The following is an 18,758-nucleotide window of genomic DNA, read 5'->3' on the forward strand; positions in this document are numbered from 1 at the left end:
GGTAACAGGTCCAGGGGGGGGACCAGACATCCCTCCAGATGTTTTATTTTTCTCTCTCTCTCTCTCTCTCTCTCTCTCTCTCTCTCTCTCTGCATTGTTGCTTCTCTGTGGAATCACCACCTAACCTGTCCAGATGTCCCGATTTGTGCAGGAAAGTTCCTGCATTGCTCACGTCTGTCCCACCGTCCCTGAAATCAAAGCTCTGACTGGGTCAAATAAAAATAAAAGACTAAAATAAATATTTTCAGGCACTTTTCCTAAATGTGAAGATATTTCCTCTTAAATTTGGTAAAGGATTTTCATACAAAATGTGGTGGAAACTGCATTTAAATAAAATTAAATGCATTCACTAGAAAAACTGAAGAATGGTTTATAACTTGGCGAGGCCAGGGAAAGGTGATTCTTGGAGAGCTTTTTGTGAAAGTTATTTTTTATTGTATATACTTATATTTTAAATATATATATTTAAATATATATATATATATATATATATATTTCTAAACCTTAATGCAGTAGAGGGTTTCTTCCCCCACTTTGATCCTGCTGTTCTGAGCTTTAGCTTCTGGTAAGCTTTTCTCACAGCGAATTAGCCTTGAACAAGGGTTAGACCAAGACTGATTAAGATATTAAAATTGCCCAGATTAAAGATACTGCAGAACCTTGATGTAAAAAGCCTTGAGGGAGAAGCTCAGTGATGTGCCACTGGGTGTCCACAATTTGCTGCCTGGGTTTGGTCAAAATCAACCCAAGATGCTAAAGCCCAGGTCAAACCAACACCCACTTGTTTTTGGTTAATTGGCTGCAGGTTTTCTAATGAACAACTGAGATCTGTGACAACCAAGGTCTGAAAATATTGATCTGATATAATGATCTGAAAGTCAAACTAATGCCTGCTCCTTTTTGAATGGAAACAATCAATTTCCCTGACATGTCCTGAGGTTGACCGTTTTTTTAGTTTGACCTCTCACAGCCTCTGCCTCCTAAAGCTAAATAATTTCTGAAAATGAATATCCAATGAGACAAACAAGGTTTTGCTGAAAGCTTCCCAACAGAAGGTAAAATCTGTAGGGATGGGGTTTTAACCCAGGGGTTTCTTTACACATATTATGAACCTGCCTCTGCTCTCGGAGGACACATGTGGATTAATCGATGTGAGATTTATGTGTTTATTTTAGAGTTTATGCTGAATCCTCAGATCTGATTCTGTGTCAGTCCTGCAGCCTCTAAATCTTTCAGAAGATGACAGCTGGACTCATCTTTCACGTGAGCAGCTTGATTCATGATTGCTTTAAATCGATGTCAGGCTCCAGCATCAGATTCACACTGGAAAATCCACAACTCAGGAAGGTCAAGATTCACCAGATTGGAAAAATTCAGCAGAGAAACCCAGAGTTTTCTGGTACATGATGTTTTTTATCGTCCAACAATTTTCAATGAATCAGATTTGACACAACTATAAAGTCAAGTTTTAAATCAGCATTTGATTCCTGTGCAGCTTCAACTGGTTTTGATGCTCTATATCAATAAAAATACTGGCCAGTCAACAGATCAGACAGGGATTTGTTATCTAATCCCTCATTCAAGGAATCAAACCCTTCAATAACAAGAAAACATGTGGCTTTTATTGTTTTGTGTAGCATGACCACTGTTTTGGTCAATGGAAAATGCTTACAAGTCATAGAAAATTGTAAGAATTCATTTTTGTCTATATTTAACTTTTAAGGACGAAAGAAAATTTCCAAAATTGTTAAATGTAACTTATAAAATTTGAAATTCATAAGGCCATTGATATAGATTCAGCAAAGTTGTCACGGTTTGTTTGGGTGTTTTTATGAGGACCCAAATGCAGAGGCTGACAGGCAGGGGTGAGTTCTTAAAAGGTTTAATGGAGATCAGGCAGCAAAAACAGGAATCCAAATATCCAACTTAAAAATGTTAAACAAAAACAGGAATCCAAAAAATCCTACATAAAAATCAAAAACAAACCAGAACCATGGAGACATCAGGGGAAAACCATCAAGGAGCCAGGGTGAGAAAAGGTAAGACAAGGAACCAGCAAAGAGGGACCGCAGAGGGAGTGTATTTATGGCTGACTGAACAAAGGTAGGACTAATGAGCTGATAAGGAGCAGGTGTGACTAGAGCTGATGAGGAAGCCAAGGGAAAAGAACACAAGGGGGCAACAGAGGACAGACAGAAAAACTTTAGCAACTTAAATGAATCCAGACACAACAATAAAGCTAGAAAACAAGGAAAAACCTGACTAAACTTGAAACTGAAAACTTAGAGAAAAACAACAGAACCAAGATCATTAAAAGTCTTATTCTGTATTTAAAAGAAAGTTAAAAAACAGTCCACTGAACTGTTTGTTTCCAAGTTTGAAGATGTTTCGCTTCCCATCCAGGAAGCTTTTTCAATTTTAAATGTCAGGAATAGCGTTTAGTTCGAGGATTTATACAGTAGCTCATCAAAACCTTGGTTTTTGTTTTGAAAACAAAATTGCAAATTGACACTGACGAATGGGTCCACCCCTTTGGAATGGGGGTTGTCTCCTCAGTGTGAGCGGCCAATTGCAGAGTCAGATGTGACTAAAGAACCATAACTATAGAGATAGTTCAGGTTAACTTGAGCCACCATAACTAACTATAAGCTTTATCAAAATGGAAAGTTGTAAGCCTAACCTTAAAAGTAGATTTAAAGATGGAAATCTTTAAGCAAACAAGAGCTGACACACTAACAAATATTTACACGGATGCACTTATATGTTACAGTAGATTATTCTGGGGCCTTTACTGACCCATCTAAATAGTATTTATTTTCTATTGGTGATGTGATTACACAACATTGAATTTAGATTTTTTTTCTCTTTCTCTAATACTCAGTCTCATAAAGGCTGAAATATATAAATTTACCCTCTAATTTTTAGCAAATGTTTTTAAGTAGTTACAGAGAAACCTCACTCTGGGTGTTTGCATCAAAGATTTCCAGGCTTCAGCACCTGACACCTCAGATTATCCTTTGCTTCATTTATGAGAGCTGTTTCTGTCAATCTCCCTCCTATCCCAAATAGATAAATTTTCTTTCTTGATCTCTTCTTGCACAATTATTGTTGTTGAAGTCATCTCCACATGTGCTGCCTTTGTGTCTTTTAACCTCGTGTTGTGAAAGTTGGATGAGGTGAATGAATAAAACATGCAGGCTGTGCTGCTGTAGAGTCAGCCACATCATGCAGATATAACGCAATGCTGTAATGCCTTCAATTATTCACCAGCTGGATCCCTGACAAAGACCCTGCGACTCCACAGGAAAGATTCCTCACTGTCTGGGTAAACAGGAAATACCCCAGTACCTGCAGTCTCCCCAGTATGCAGTGCCATGTTAGGAAAATATCCATTCAGAAAAAAACAAACATGTTTTGCCAAAGAGTAAATTGATTCACAAGAAATTGTGTGGGACTTTGTTAGTAATGTGACTTTAACACAGTGTTGGATTAAATGCAGCATACAGAGATAACAAGAGTTTAACTTTGAATTATTCTTATCGTGTTTTCCAGTGACTTTTAGAATTGAAACAGCTCTTTTAATCTTTATCTGAATTATTTTGGAAACCAATCGCTTGTTTAATGCTTATTTTTCGAGATCCAAATCCACTTTACCATGTTGGTTAGCACAGCAACAGGCTAATATGAATAAAGTCAAACTCACTTCCACTTAAAAACATAACACATGGAGTATAAAATGCTTCAAATAATGTGTCTGCAATATTCAAAATGTCTCAATTCTGCTCAGAACATAGATGGGTAAAGTAAAACCAGCCTTTAGTTGACCTATGAACAAAAGTCAAGTCAGCAGCATTCCTCGTGTAGCAGCCATAACACAACACAACCAAATAGTTTTCCAAGTTTTCCTGTTTTTTAATGGAATTATTTATTATTAAAATTGACATTTTAAAATAATCCATAATTAAGTTAAATAATAGGATCAATGCTTTTATTATTCAGTTTTTTTTATTCAATCTATGTTAGTTAGATTTTTTTCAAGAATGCCAGGTTTTGTTACACCTGCTCCACTGCTTTGACCCACACACCTGGGATTCATCATCAGTTGCAGCAATTCAAGGATGGATCGGTGTCAGATTGTTGTCTAACTCCAGTGGCAACATATTCAGTTCATTTGCTTAATCTGACCAAGTCAGGCAGAATCTAACCTGCTTGTTTTCCCTCTTTTTGTCCAGTTATTCTATCTTCCTGAACCTGTCCCCGAGCCTTAGATTCCCTGGCTTTGACCTTCTGCTTGTCTGACCCCGATTATCTGGATTGTCCCATCTATTGTGCTCTGGTCCAACCTCTGTCTGGTAGTCATGGAAAAACCCCAAATTAAACCCTCCAAGCTTTGCGAAGTGCTCAGCCCTGATCTCAATCTGTACCTGAAGCATGAGAGCTTTAATCTCAGAATAGATATCTCACTATAGTACACTATTTAATGTATAATTTTCATTTATTTTGAATTCCATAACATTTATTTATAAGTAGATATTTTTGTAAGGTCACTATGTGATGCATTTATTGAATCATTTATCTTTTTTTTATCATCTGGGTATGTTGTTGTTTTTAATTGTCAGATCATGTTAATAGTGTTTAAAGTTGTTAGTTGTTTAATCTTTCACTAAACATTAACTTATTGCTTGTTCTTAAACTAACCGTTTCTTGGCAAAATATGTACAGCTCACTAAAAAAAGAAAGGTGGAAAAGAAAAGTGATCTTAAAGCATCTTTGAAAGACAGGCTTTACCATGCTGGGAACAAAGTGTGACATCATCAGGGAGGATCTTGCCGGTCCACTTTCGAACCCTCAAAGGACTCAAAACACTTCTGTCATTCTGATGTTCAGCTCAGACTCAAGGTCTTCATCACTCAGCCGTAAAAGTTTCAGGAGAGGAAGCAGAATAAAACATTAAAAACCCTCCTGGCTCACCTAAAAGTCGATAAGTAAAGAATAGCAGAAGGAAAATCTGGAAAAACCCTGAGAAACACTGGAAACACATTTTACATACAGCTGTTTATAAGAAAAAAAATTCAGAAACATTTTCCACAAAAAAAAAAGTGAATATTGTGGTATTTTCATTGAATACAAAATATTAAATTAAAATTGCAAGTGAAAAAATTTGTTCGTGGGATGTTTCTTGAAAAAAACATGGCAGCAGAAGATATAAACACATGAGATATTTCCAGACTGGCCATGGCTCTAGTGAGCACCATCATGCTCAAAGTACTTCTTTGTTCCTGGCCAGTTTCAAAGCATTAAGGTTCAGTTGCAGATCACAGGACTGATGTAATGCGAAAAAAGTTTTTCCATTGTCATTTTGTGAAATATAAGAATTTCAATATGATCAAAAAACCACTTCAAACGTGATTTTTTTTTTCTTGAAGATCCTGTGTGTTTCTATTAAGCAAATCTATGTTTGAAATTTGGCTTGTTTGTGCATTTCAAAGTTAAATGGAAACACATCTACAGATAATTTTTTTGGATCAGAGCCGCTGCAGCAGGTTTCCTGGGAGCAGTTTGCTCCATACTACGCTGAGCAAGATAAGCAAGAAGCTGAAGAGAGAAAGTTGGTCCAAACAACTGCTCAGAACTAAATACTGTCATGATTCTGCCCTTTGTGGACTTTTTGGTTCTTCTTAAGTTTCTTTTTGAGTTTTCAATTACACTTTGATTAATGTTATTCCGTATTTTCCTGGTCATTGGTTTATTTTCCATTTATACTTATGTATTGTACTGCAGTGTTGTATTTTTTGATGGTGACTTAAAAACAGTCCACTGGACTTTATTTGCAAGTTTGAAGACGTTTCCCTTCCCATCCAGGAAGGGACATTTTGAATTGAAAAAGCTTCCCGGATGGGAAGCAAAACGTCTTGAAACTTTGAAACAAAGTCCAGTGGATTGTTTTTTTTAAACTTTTTTGGAATGTATTTTTTGAGTTTCCCTCTGTTGCCTCCTTGTGCCAGTCTCCTTTCCAGTAGCTCCCTTCTAGTTGCCTCTATCAACCACTGTTACCTATCAGCTGATTAGCACATCCTTTGTTCTGTCCTATATATACACACCTCCTGTGCAGTTCCTCATTGCTGGATTATCTTCATTACTTCACTCATATATGCTTCTTCCTGCCGTCTCCTAGTTTTGCTTATGTGTTAATTATTTCTGGATTTGTGCTTCTGTTAATTGCATTTGGGTCCCCAACTCCAAATAAACCTGATGAAGGCAAAGCATCTAGCCACTTCCACCATCTTGCTCCCTGCAAACACTTTGTATTGTATTGTTCCACTGACCTACTCTATCAGCCCATCATCTCTCTAAATATTTTAACACATAAGTGTTCTTGACTTTTTGTAGACTAGTTACAATATAGAATCTGTCCAAATACATAAATTTGTAGCTCATATCTTCTGTTCTATCCATTTCTTGCCTTTAGGCTGTGCCGATTCTGGACAGCCTTCCACCAATCAATCAATCCTGATTGATTCATTTATTTGACTTCTTTTTTTACTGCTGTTGGCCTAGCAAAGGGTGCTTAGTTGCATTTATTTTGCTTTACATAATTTAAATCAGGGGAAGCCAAAACTAAATCCACCTGAGAAACATATTCACAAAGATAGTTTTTCCGTAAAAATTCAAAAAATATCCACTGGACTTGGTTTTCAAGATTTGAAGACGTTTCGCCACCTCTCCAGGAAGCTTTCTCAATTCAAAAGATAGTTCAAACTTAGATCAAGAATTTGTATATTCTTTGTGCAGTTTTGGCTTAATTCCTTCTCTAAGTAGGTTATTCTTGATGCAAATGACATGTCTTAGAGTCTATATTCTCCAGTTAATGATTTGATACAATTTATAGTTTAAAAATATCCTAATAATCAATTAATCATGATTGATCCAATTAATCTTTTCAGCCCTTTCTGAGCCTTGTCACTGTCTTTAAATCAGGTCTTAAGGAGCCAGAGGTAAGTAAATCACCTGATTGGGCCGGGGGCCCTTTGCTAACCCATGGATCATTGTAATATGAGGCGGAACATTTACTACAATAAAAAACAAAACAAAACACTGCCCAGATAATTTCTAATTCTCTGATTCAACTTTGTTATATAAAACCACTTCCACCCAGAAAATATGAAACAAGTTTAGAAATATTATAACTTTTTACAGCTTAGGAAAATGGCCTCTCGCTAAATGATTTCATAGCTTTATTTTAGGGAATACTGGATAATGTCTACATTGAAAGACAACAATAACCCGCTACCTTCTGAAAACAAGCAATTAAGATAACCAGGGAAAACAAACTAAGAAAACAGCTATAGCTTTGCTCATATGCTTTTTTTTCTCTCCCTGTCTTATGTGTTTGGTTGCTATAAGCAAGTTTAAAGAGATTATTCTGTTCCAACAAATGGAAAAGGTATAGGATTTAATAAGGTTTACTTCTGCCTTAACCTTTTTGGTCATTGTCCATAATTAAAGATGGCCTGCAATCTACTGCTGAGACATGTTTTTTAATTTGTTTTGAGGACTAAAAAAAATGGAACTGAAATGCATCCTTAGCTTAGCAGAAGGGTCACTACTTTAGCTTGAACTCTGTTTAGCAGTTATCCCTTAAATTAGATATAGTTACAGCCGACCTTAAAACCAATGACATCATAGTTACTTGATCTTTAGTTTTACAGAAAACTCTGTTAAGATTTAAAACCAATTTTGAGGTTCAAACACATAAAACATTGGGACAGATCCAGGTTGTCTCTTTGACAGTATATAAATATAACCATATAGCTTCTTGTTTACTGGGTGTGCGAGCACAAACAAATACATTTTCATTTGCTATTAATACAATCTATACCAACTGTCTTGGACAGAAAAAACAGAAACAGCCTTTCCTTTTTACACTGTGGGAAAGAATCCCTCAGAATCTATTGTATTATAGCACTGAAATGCACAAAATAATTTAATTCCTAAAGTCTCTTACTATATTGTAAGGACAGAAAATTTTTATTTTTTTCTATATTCAATAAAATTATAACTCTATCCTAAGAAAACACTGCCCTGACTCTGTTCCTGTTTACTTCACAGGCTGAAGGTCTCTAGTTTATCTCTGCATAACTCAGCCAGTGTGGAAAATTGCACACAATAAATCAAATGCATCCATTGATTCAAGTATTGATCAGAATGTCATTAATTATCAATTTGTGATTGCAATGCAGCATTGACTTAACCACAGCTATGAAAAGCTTTTGTTATCCGATTATGTTTAAATTAGCATTCTAGAGTTCAAAGAGAACAACAAGACATAACTTCAAGGACATGATTAACAAGTATGAAGAGAGCAGAATCTGCTGCAGTAAATGCTAAAAAAAGAAAGCACCAGCAGGAGGATTGATTTCTATGAGAAGCTATAAGAAGCAGCTCGGACTCTGAATCCCATCTGTCCCTGGGAGGTGATTCGGAGCAGTCGTGACTCACCAGATCGTCCTGTGCAGCAGGATCTGCAGACAGCCAGAGTCAAATTATTGCTTTTTCAATTACAGAACTGTTCAGCCGTTTTTCATCCAGATAATTAGTCAAATCCACCGACCGGCAGCGTTTAAGTAGAAATACTAAAGGCCAACCAAACGACAAATCAATCTATTTTAAGATTTCTCTGTTCTGTTCTTCTGGGTAAATCCTATTACTGCACTGATGAAGATAACTTTTTTCCTGAAAGACAGAGACCTGATTCAGCTTTTTCATTGTATCTAATTTAGTTTTCTAAATCCTCATTTAAAATCTGCCTAATGAATATATGGATGTATTTGCATATTAAACAACAGAATACCATTACATTGATTTTTTTTTAAATTCCTAAATAATAATTCAAAATGGCAGATATCAAACTATAGGAAGAAAACACCTGGAAACTATGCATAACAGGTTTTAATGGGTGTAAGTTGTGAATGTTTAGTGCTCATGTACTACTGTTTGCGGTATGCAACTTTAAGCTGCCCGTGAGCTGCCTTTGCAGAAAAGAAGAAGTGGAAGATGCAGAGCAGGAGCGATGATTAGCAGACTATATGAGAGATTGTCATTCTTCTGACAAAGTAACTGGTCTGCTCCTGCCACCATTATCAATCATTCTTCCCACCTGTGCAGCTCCTCGCTTTCCAATCAGTGCTCCAGCTTACCACCTGCTCTCCAGCCTATTTAACCAGCCCTCATACCAATTACTGTTGCCAGATTATGTGTTTGCTCATTCATTCATTCGTTGGTTTACTCCTTAGTTTGGTCATTCCTTCATTCATTTGTTCGTTCCTTCCTTCCCTTAGTTCGTTCATTCCTTTGTTCATTCATTAGTTCGTTCCTTGCTTCCTTAGTTTGTTTACTCCTTAGCTCGTCCATTCCTTTGTTCGTTCCTTTGTTCCTTAGTTCGTTCCTTCATTCGTTCTTTCCTTAGTTTGTTCCTTTGTTCGTTTCTTCTTTGTTCCTTCCTTCCTTAGTTCGTTCATTCCTTTGTTCATTCATTCGTTTGTTCCTTGCTTCTTAGTTTGTTTACTCCTTAGCTCGTTCATTCCTTTGTTCGTTCCTTTGTTCCTTAGTTCGTTCCTTCGTTCGTTCTTTCCTTAGTTCGTTTCTTCGTTCGTTCTTTCCTTAGTTCGTTCCTTTGTTCGTTCCTTCTTTGTTGCTTCCTTCCTTAGTTTGTTCCTTCCTTCGTTTGTTCATTCCTTCCTTGGTTTTTTCATTCCTTAGTTTGTTCCTTAGTTCGTCCCTTCGTTGGTTTGTTCGTTCCTTTGTTCGTTCGTTCCTTAGTTTGTTGTTTAATTTGTCCCTTCATTCGTTTGTTCGTTCCTGACTACGTTCCTTAGTCTGTCCCTTCGTTCCTTCATTCGTTCCTTCGTTCGTTCCTTCCTTCCTTAGTTTGTTCATTCCTTAGTTCGTTCCTTAGTTGATCCCTTCATTCTTTGTTCATTCCTTAGTTCGTTCGTTCCTTTGTTCGTTCCTTCCTTTGTTCATTCCCTCTTTCCTCAGTTTGTTCGTTCCTTTGTTTGTTCCTTCCTTAGTTTGTTGTTTAATTTGTCCCTTCGTTCGTTTGTTCGTTCCTTAGTTTGTTCGTTCCTGACTACGTTCCTTAGTTTGTCCCTTCGTTCCTTTGTTCCTTCATTCGTTCGTTCCTTCCTACCTTAGTTTGTTCATTCCTTAGTTCGTTCCTTAGTTGATCCCTTCATTCTTTGTTCATTCCTTAGTTCGTTCGTTCCTTTGTTCCTTAGTTCGTTCCTTCCTTTGTTCATTCCCTCTTTTCTCAGTTTGTTCATTCCTTAGTTCGTCCCTTCGTTCATTTGTTCGTTCCTTCCTTAGTTTGTTCATTCCTTAGTTCGTTCCTTTATTCCTTAGTTGTGCGTTCCTTTGTTTGTTCGTTCGTTCCTTTGTTCGTTCGTTCGTTCCTTCCTTCCTTCCTGTGCCTGCTATCTGATCACAACCTCTTTTCTGACAAGCAGTCACTACAGTCATAACGCAATCAGAAAAAGGAAGCTTTAATGATACACGTTAATAGATGGACTGGTTAACATTAAAATAATAATTCATTTATCAATTAAAGCTTGTTTTGTGATCTTGCAGACTGACCACTGTCAGGCATGAAAATGACAAAAAAAAGCAAATTTAACATAAAATAGAAGGACACTATGGCAGAAAACTGTTGAAACCTCATGGCATAATGCTTACCCCGCTAAAGAAAGGGGCCTAATTACATCCACAAAACAGATTGGAGCTTTTACACTCTGATAGTTTTATTTCCTCTCAGTGGGGAGGCACATTTGAAATGAGTTACACTTTCATTAGATTTAACTATTACAGTCTGCTTGTTTTCTGCAGCAATGGAGATGTTGGATGATGATGATGTGTCTGAGAGTTCTGAGGGTCACAGATTTAACGGCCTTTTTTTCTCATTAAATAAACAAAAAGGCGCAGCGCTGCTACAGATGTTTACATCAGAGCGCGCACTCACGTGAACGTGCCTTTTAAGCCTTGGTGAGCGCGCCTCCATACATCTGTCTTCGCTGACGCACCGTTTTTTGTTCTCTCTCTCTCTTGTTCCCGCAGCTATCAAGGTGTGCGCGGGTTGCGAGCGCACGCACGTCACGTCGGAGCCGGTGCTGATGAAGGCTGGTCTCCGCCACCTCATCTTCATCAGTTTCACTATCGAGCTCCTTCAGGCAGCATCTCCGCTCTGCATCCTCCGATCTCCCCTCCTCCTCGGTTCCTCTGCAGGTGGATGGAGGCTGGCAGCCCGGGAGACGCGCACCATGGACGGACTCGGCAGCTGGTGGGGTTCGGTGATTTCTCTGTTCGTGTTGCTTTGTGTGCTGTGGGAAGGGATGGGTGGAGAAGGCTGGATGGAAACTGGAGGGTTTATTTTGATTTCTTTCCAGGGTTCAGATGAGCTTCATATCAGATGTTTAAGTAAACAGCTGTGATTGATAGGCGTATTGAGTTCTTGGAGTTTATCGCAGCTTTTACGACAACCAGGGCGTGTTTTACGCACAGCTCGGATCTGATTGCTGCTGGCTGCAGATTCCGATGCTTTCTGAAATCGCTGTTTGTTCTCTATCATCCCTCCTTTTCCTCATCGCTCCTCCATCCTTCTCTCTTCCAGGCTCAACGCTGAGGACCTCCCCGCTCCTTGGAGACCTCATCCCGGAATGACCCGCGGCTAAACACAGGGTGTGTGGTCCGGATCATGGCATGCTGCCCACACCGGCCCTCCAGCACTGACCATGGGGCTCCGGTCCAGGACCGTCGCTAGCGGCTCTGAGGAGCAGAAGAAGACCTCCGGCGCTCCTCCTTCTGGAGACTTACTGGACCAAAGCGGCGCTGGAGGAGTGGACAAGGATGGGGCCCTGCTGCTTATGGGCCGGGAGGACTTCAAGCGGGGCACTCAGGGCATCACCATCGGGCTGCTGGCCAAAACCCCCCTGAACTACACCCGGCCCGTGAAGAGGAATAACATCCGCAAGAGGAAGATCCAGAACCTGATCTACGATACGCTGGAGAGGCCGAGAGGATGGGCGCTGCTCTACCACGCGTTCGTGTGAGTACCAGCTGCAGGTTCCTGCAACATGTGCGCAGCAGCAGCAGCAGCGAGGCCTCCCGGGGCGCTGCTGGAATCCAGTTAGGCTGTAACCCAATACTGCTGCTGGAAAATGAATTGTTGCCTACGCAACTGCACAGCTCGCAGGTGTTTGCTGAAATTTCTCTCATTTGCTGGGGAGAAGTGAAGCTGTGCATCCTTGAAGAGGTCTCGCGTGGATTCTGTAAAACTTCTGAGCCACTTTAAACCAACTAACCAGTCTGAGTTTATTCCTGAAGTCTGATGATTTGAACAGTTGCATCATCTCTGATTAAAATATTTAGGGGTTTAGGAGTCAGAAAAAAGGTTGGATATGAGGAAAGGATGCGTATTATAGGAAAGCATGAAAGTAGGATGTTGATGTTGGTTATATCGCCATAGAAACTGTACACTGCATCATCTTTCCAGGCTTCACCTCTCCACTTTAGCTTCAGCATCACATTAGTTTCTGTAAAGGCCTGTCAGATGTATCAGCAGCAGCTACAGTTTAAATGCTGGCAGCTTGACATATAAATATATTGGATCCAAGCAAATATTTTCAACTTAAATACTGTAAAGGCTGAAACTAAAATGATTGCAAAACATGATATGATGAGCTTTTGTTTTATAATTGACACAAATTTGTTTTGCTGCAAAGGAACATGTTTGTTTTTGATGACGCTGACACTAACAATCTTTTAATCATTTGCCAGGTCAGTTTTTTAGGTAATGTTTCCTAGATTCCCATTCAAAAGCATAAACCCTCTACCTCTCAGTGATGAGCTGCGTCGGTCCATCCCATATAATCATAATGACATGCACTGAAGTTTAGTTGATGAATGAATTATTTAGCAAGGATCTGAAACAGTTGTTGATGTTACAAGAAATCCTATAGAGCTTTTTTTTTCACATTGTTTTATTTGCTTTAAAAGTCATTAATTATTTATTTTGTAAATGAATAATGGAGCATAATCCTGAAGGATGAAGGTCCAGTAGTGAAGGTCTCTGTGTTGAATCCAATCTGCACCTGATCATCTGTGGGATTGCATCTGACCCTACCATCCATCTGTCTGAGGTTGTCAGTGATTAATATTCTCAGAGCTGTTGACCTTTGACTCCTTTTGGAGCTTGTTGGACTGTCTTTTGGACTCTGATCTCAATCGCAGTGATATATATATATATATATTTTATGTTTGTCTGTGGTGGGAAAGGCAGTTATTTTCATTTATTTGGTCGTGTTGCTCACTCGTTTTTATTTGATCTCTTGTTTGTGTGTGATAGAGCTGGAAAGTAATCAGCTGAAACCAGAACTAACAGAACCTGCAAATTATCTTGGCATCATCAACATTTGTCCCCTGGAACAGACAGGAATGTCATTAAAGATTTAATTTCAGCTTTATTTTAAAGAAACTGCCCAGTAATCTGTGAGAAACACAAATTTAGTTTTTGTTCTCATAAACTGAACTTCATAAAGGAATTTTTTTTATTCATTCTTTTGCCCATACAGATTTTTGTCATGACTATTTTTGCTCCTGCTAACCTTGAGTGCAAACATTGTGCATGTGCTCTGTTATTCACGTGCCTTTCTCCTGCCTAACGAAAAACGCAGCAGCCAGTTTTTCCTTCTGTTGATGGCAGGTCAGAGCTCTCATGAAAGTGACCTCATGTGTTGGCTCTGGTGTGAAATCTTTTCGTCTCCACAGGAGGTAACAGCTGCATGCCTCCATGTTTCCTCTGTGACTTAATCAGCGACATGTGGAGGACACTTCTTTTTTTTTGTTAACAGAAAAACAAAAATGCTTCCAAATAAGCAAGTATGTTATTTACTAAGTTTGTTTCCCCGTTTGCACATTAAAGCATTAAAAAAGGAAATGACTCAGAAGGGAGTCGACACATTGTCCCTTTTCCATCCTGCTGGGATTCCAGCTCCATCTGCACCATCATGGTGGATTTGCTTGATTGGGGATTACTCGGACTCTTTGTGGGTGGAGATGTCGTCAGAAAGCTCCTCCAGGTCCAGTCGTGTTGTCGGCCACTTCCCACACTTAAACTTTTGACATCGGACACGGTTATTTACCATTCTGAGGCTTACTGGCTGTAGCTGTATGGAGGCATAAAGCTTAGTGAGCTCAGGCAATGTCTGTGAAAGGATTTAAAGCTTCCATGTGTTACAATAAGCAAACTCAGATTAGGCTAAAATTATCTGCAGAAAATTTAACCTGTAGATCAAAATAAACCTCTTTGGTGTTCTATGTTTGTATTTTTAAGACTGGCCTTTATTTATAGTTGTGTTAAAGATTATGACTGATTTTAAGATTAAAGTTTACAGCAACACCAATTAATAAAGCTGCAGAGAAAAGTGGCTTCAGTTGACAGCAGGCAGGTATTTTAAGCGGGTTGATGTCAGCTCATCAGGCTGTAGGTTTATTCTTTTTTAGAATATTGTCTTGTTTTACTGGAACGTTGTGTACTTAAACTTTGGCAGCCCTGTACTGCAGCCATGTCAGCAAAGCAAATTGTGCTGAAAAGTGTTTTAAAGTGCATCTGGATGCTGGAAGCTTTCAGCAGAAGACAAGCAACTAAATATTTATCTCGTAAATGTGTAGAGACTTCAATTACATCAGGCTCGCGGTTTTTCACTCCAAAAGAGAGCGTTCATTTTTTAGAGGTTGCAGAGTCAATGCCGTTTGAGTAGGCACAGAAAGACAAGAAAAACACCCAACTCTGAAACGGTTCTCTAACCTGACATAAGCCAGATTGATACATGTAGTCCATTTTGAATTCAACACAGTATCCATCTGTAAAAGGCTGCTGTGGAAAGAGTTTACAATTTTATAAATGATATAGATTAAATGTCCTGACGATCTCAAAGAGCAATAGCTCAAGTTCATGTATTTGTATCTTATTCTTTTGGCATGTGATAAAAGTAAAGACGTCACAGATTCCTCACAAACGTTGACTTCCATTTAGGGATTAGGTGAAAATATAGAAAGTATGCAGGGACTGGCCAGACTTGTTACACAACAACAAAAGTGAGCATATGTTTGTGGCAATAAGTGGGATAAAATGTACAGAGCACCTGGCATGGCAGGAAGGAAAGCAGTAGTTGCTTACAAGGTTGCCCAATGCGGCAGTAAGGTGGCAAAATACAACCGCATTCTTCAGCAAAAGAACTGTGCTGCCAAATGAACTGGTTTTAAGGATGTGGTGTTAGACGTGATTGCAATTATAAAATTGTGCTCTCATACTGATGGTGCAGGGCCCTTCTGGAGGAGGTTGGTAGAGAATATAAATATGTGCTTTACATCCAAGATAAGGTGTTCCTCGTCATCATGTAGCTTCTACCAAACAAGAACAGTGACAGTCAAGTCTGTTCAGATGACTAATGGATATCTTTCGGGACTTTATGGTGGACATTACTGACCTGTTCAACATCCTGAGTACTTAGCTTCAAGGGAAGGAACAGATCATCACTCAGCTGTTTGACCACATAAAAGCCTTCAGGTCAAAGTGACAGCCACTCTGTCAACATCTGCCTGCAGGTTGGTTAGTATCCACCCGCAAACACACATACATGTTATATCCTACTCACATGTATGAAGTGAGACCATGTGTCGACAGTAACCCTGAACCTAACCAGTACCGTTCCTTCCTAGTCCTAACTATAGGCTAAGCTCAATTCACACCTCTCTCCTAAATCTAAAAGTAAGCAAAGAAGGAAAGAAGGACTGACAAGATGTCCTAACTTTTGTACGAGCGGCCCTCAACATGATAGTGAAATCCAAAAAATGTCCCATGATGCAAACATAGAAGCACACACACAGTTTCAGCTGCAAGTGAATTAACCATGGTGGTTTATGTGCCTCGTTTTACAGTATTACCAAGCACAGCACTGTCCATGGTACTGAAACTTAATTGTTACCAGTTGAGCAGTTTAAATATTTTGGTCTTTGGCGTGACTCCTCGCTACTTTTACCTCTTATACTCATTCTGTTATGATTAAAATGACGTATCATTTGAAACTAATTTATCATTCAGTTATTTGTTTCGCTTTCTCTCAGTAAGGAAAATAATTATTACCTCTTCTTGATTATTCATCAAACTGATAAACACTTATGAATCTGATAAATAAAAAAAATACTATGTCTTCTAATCTCCAACCACTTCATGCTGTATATAACTGTCTGTGTGGGTTTATTCTCCATTGTCCTGTCAGACCTGACCATTGTCTGCTGTACCAGCAGCTGTCTTGGTTCACTCCATCTTCCAGATGACAATTTCACAGGTTGTTATTCATGCTTAAGTGTAACAGTCTTAGTTGCCCTGAATATAAAAAAAAAATCTTTATTAAGTTTTCCTCAACATATAGTCTTGGCATTCTATTTAAATTTTTTTTGGTTTCATGATTCAACAAGGAAAATTCTGTGTAAAATATAAAAAGCACACTTTGACTGGAACAACCTCCCATCCTCACTCCGCTTCATAACCTCTGTTTATTTGTTTTAAAATACCCATTTCCATCATTTACAAAGTATATGTAATTGTGCTGATGAAGATTCTCAGTCATCCAGGTCATAGCCATTCCATAAAAAAACAGGCTAACAATTGTTAGCTTGCATGTTTCCAAGCAATACAAGGCCTTGTCTATATAAAGACTCAAACTCACTGCGGATCCAGACATTTGAATTGAGAAAGCTTCCTGGAGAGGTAGCGAAACGTGTTCAAATCTTGGAAACCAAGTCCAGTGGATTTTTTAAACTTTTACGGAATATATGTAATTGTTTTTGACTCCTCACTCCACTATGGGAGAGAGGCGGGGTACACCCTGGACAGGTCGCCAGTCTATCACTGGGCAACACAGAGACAAACAACCATTGACGCACACACTCACAATTAGAGAAGCCAATTAACCTATAATAATAATTAGATGATATTCACATTTTTTCTCTTTATTCTTGCCAGTTCCTGTATTAGAAACGACATTTGTGATTCAATCAAGAAACAGAAAAAAAAGTTGACAGCTTGTACAACATCCTAAATGTAAAGTTATATAGTAAGTGCACAAGTTGAACTACTCCAACAATGGTTGGTAGTTTAATTGTGTTTGAGTGGTTTAGGGTGTATTGCTAGAAAAAGGAAAACTCTTTCAAAGACATCAAAATAATATTTTAAATCCAATGTTTGTTTTATATTTTGTGTTGTTGCTTTAAGTCTTAGCAACACTCTTAATTCTTCCCAGAAAACCTTGCAAACTTTCTCAGTCTGGGAGAAATCAAATTGGAGAAGCAGAAACTCCCTGATTGTGCAGCACTTCTCTCAGACCTGGAAGAGCTCGAAGACTTTTTGAAGAGTTGCAGGTGACATGGAACAGCTTTCCCAGCTCTTCAACATAAGTGTTGACTCACATCCAGAGGGACTAATTGAGTTTCAACGTGACTCTGAGCTGAGGAAAAAAAAATAATGTCATTACATCTTAAAGATTTCCACACACAATTCCTATTGTAGGTACACATGCATTAAGAAACATGCATGGGTTTTGTTATCTGTGTTTGGCAGCACTTAGAGTGTAATGAATCTTAACAAGTCCAGGCTCAGAAGCACTCTGACTGACCCCCACCTACAGGACATACTCACCCTCTCAGTGAGTCAGCTGCAGCCTGATAATGAGAGACTTATAAAAGCCAAAGACCAGCTTCATTGTTCGCCTAGTGCTGTTTGTTCAGCTGTATTATTGTTGGATATGTTGTTTGATATTTGATTGCTATGTAATTGTAGTGATATATTGAGATATTTGTTTTAAAATCCCTGTTTAACTTATTTGTTATATGTTCTAGAATGATATTTGCACCAGAAGTTTAAATGGTATCAGGATCTGAATCAGAATCCTGCACCCATGAAATAACATAGTTTTTTTCTACCCATAGATGTACGTTTTATACGGGTACATGACCCGGTTCAGGACTCTGGGTTGGATGATGGTTTGGTTCGTCTTTTAAGCCTCTCTGTGTCTGTTAGTCATGTCTACCCATATTCTGATATTTTTGCCCTTTAGGGTTTGCCATATTAGTCCTGTTTACTTACATTTCCCAGTAAGTTTTTTTTAGTTAGTTTTTAATTTCTTGTTTAGGTTTTAATATTTTTGTACATTTTTGATGACTCTCTGTCATTCTTTATGTACTTTTTGGTGCACATTTTTTAGTTTGGTTTTTCCCTGTTTGTCTTTGTTTAAGTAATTTCCTACAGCCAGACTCAACTCACCTGACAAAAGCCAGATCGATCTGTGTACACTGAAAACAATAATGCAACCACTTTGGCATTATTATTTAATTATATCTAATTAGTTTAACACAATTGTTTTATGTCCTACCCTGCTAACATATAACAATTGTGTTAAAGTAATTAAATATGATTAAGCAAATGCCAAAAAACAGTTGTATTATTTTTTTCAGTGTAGTTTTGTTTGAATCCTACACAGTATCCATCTAGGAAGCCTCCAGTAAAAAGTATACAAAGCAAAAGGGAGGGGCATGCAGCACAATTCTTTGAGCTGATTAGGTATCTGCTTACCATGTTGAGATTTTAACCAACCACAGGAGCAATAACATTCTTGAGTGACTCTTACCAAATCCGGTCGGAGGTAACA

General features: G+C 38.5%; 1 protein-coding gene across 3 annotated transcripts in view; it reads left to right on the forward strand.

The window, feature by feature from the left end:
* The first annotated feature begins 10,987 nt into the window (after positions 1–10,987).
* The window catches only part of kcnq3 (potassium channel, voltage gated KQT-like subfamily Q, member 3), an 87,046-nt gene continuing 79,275 nt past the window's right edge, over positions 10,988–18,758 (forward strand). The window contains exons 1-2 of one of the 3 annotated variants that reach the window (XM_015378315.1): positions 10,988–11,337; positions 11,663–12,097. In XM_015378315.1, the coding sequence (XP_015233801.1) occupies positions 11,784–12,097 (314 nt within the window). In that variant the 5' untranslated portion in view covers positions 10,988–11,337; positions 11,663–11,783. Of the gene's footprint in view, positions 11,338–11,662; positions 12,098–18,758 lie in introns of those variants that run through there. The other 2 variants (XM_015378314.1, XM_015378316.1) reach the window with 2 other exon arrangements.

This window comes from Cyprinodon variegatus, unplaced genomic scaffold (assembly GCF_000732505.1).
Source record: "Cyprinodon variegatus isolate N-32 unplaced genomic scaffold, C_variegatus-1.0 Scaffold170, whole genome shotgun sequence".
Classification (NCBI taxonomy): Eukaryota; Metazoa; Chordata; class Actinopteri; order Cyprinodontiformes; family Cyprinodontidae; genus Cyprinodon; species Cyprinodon variegatus.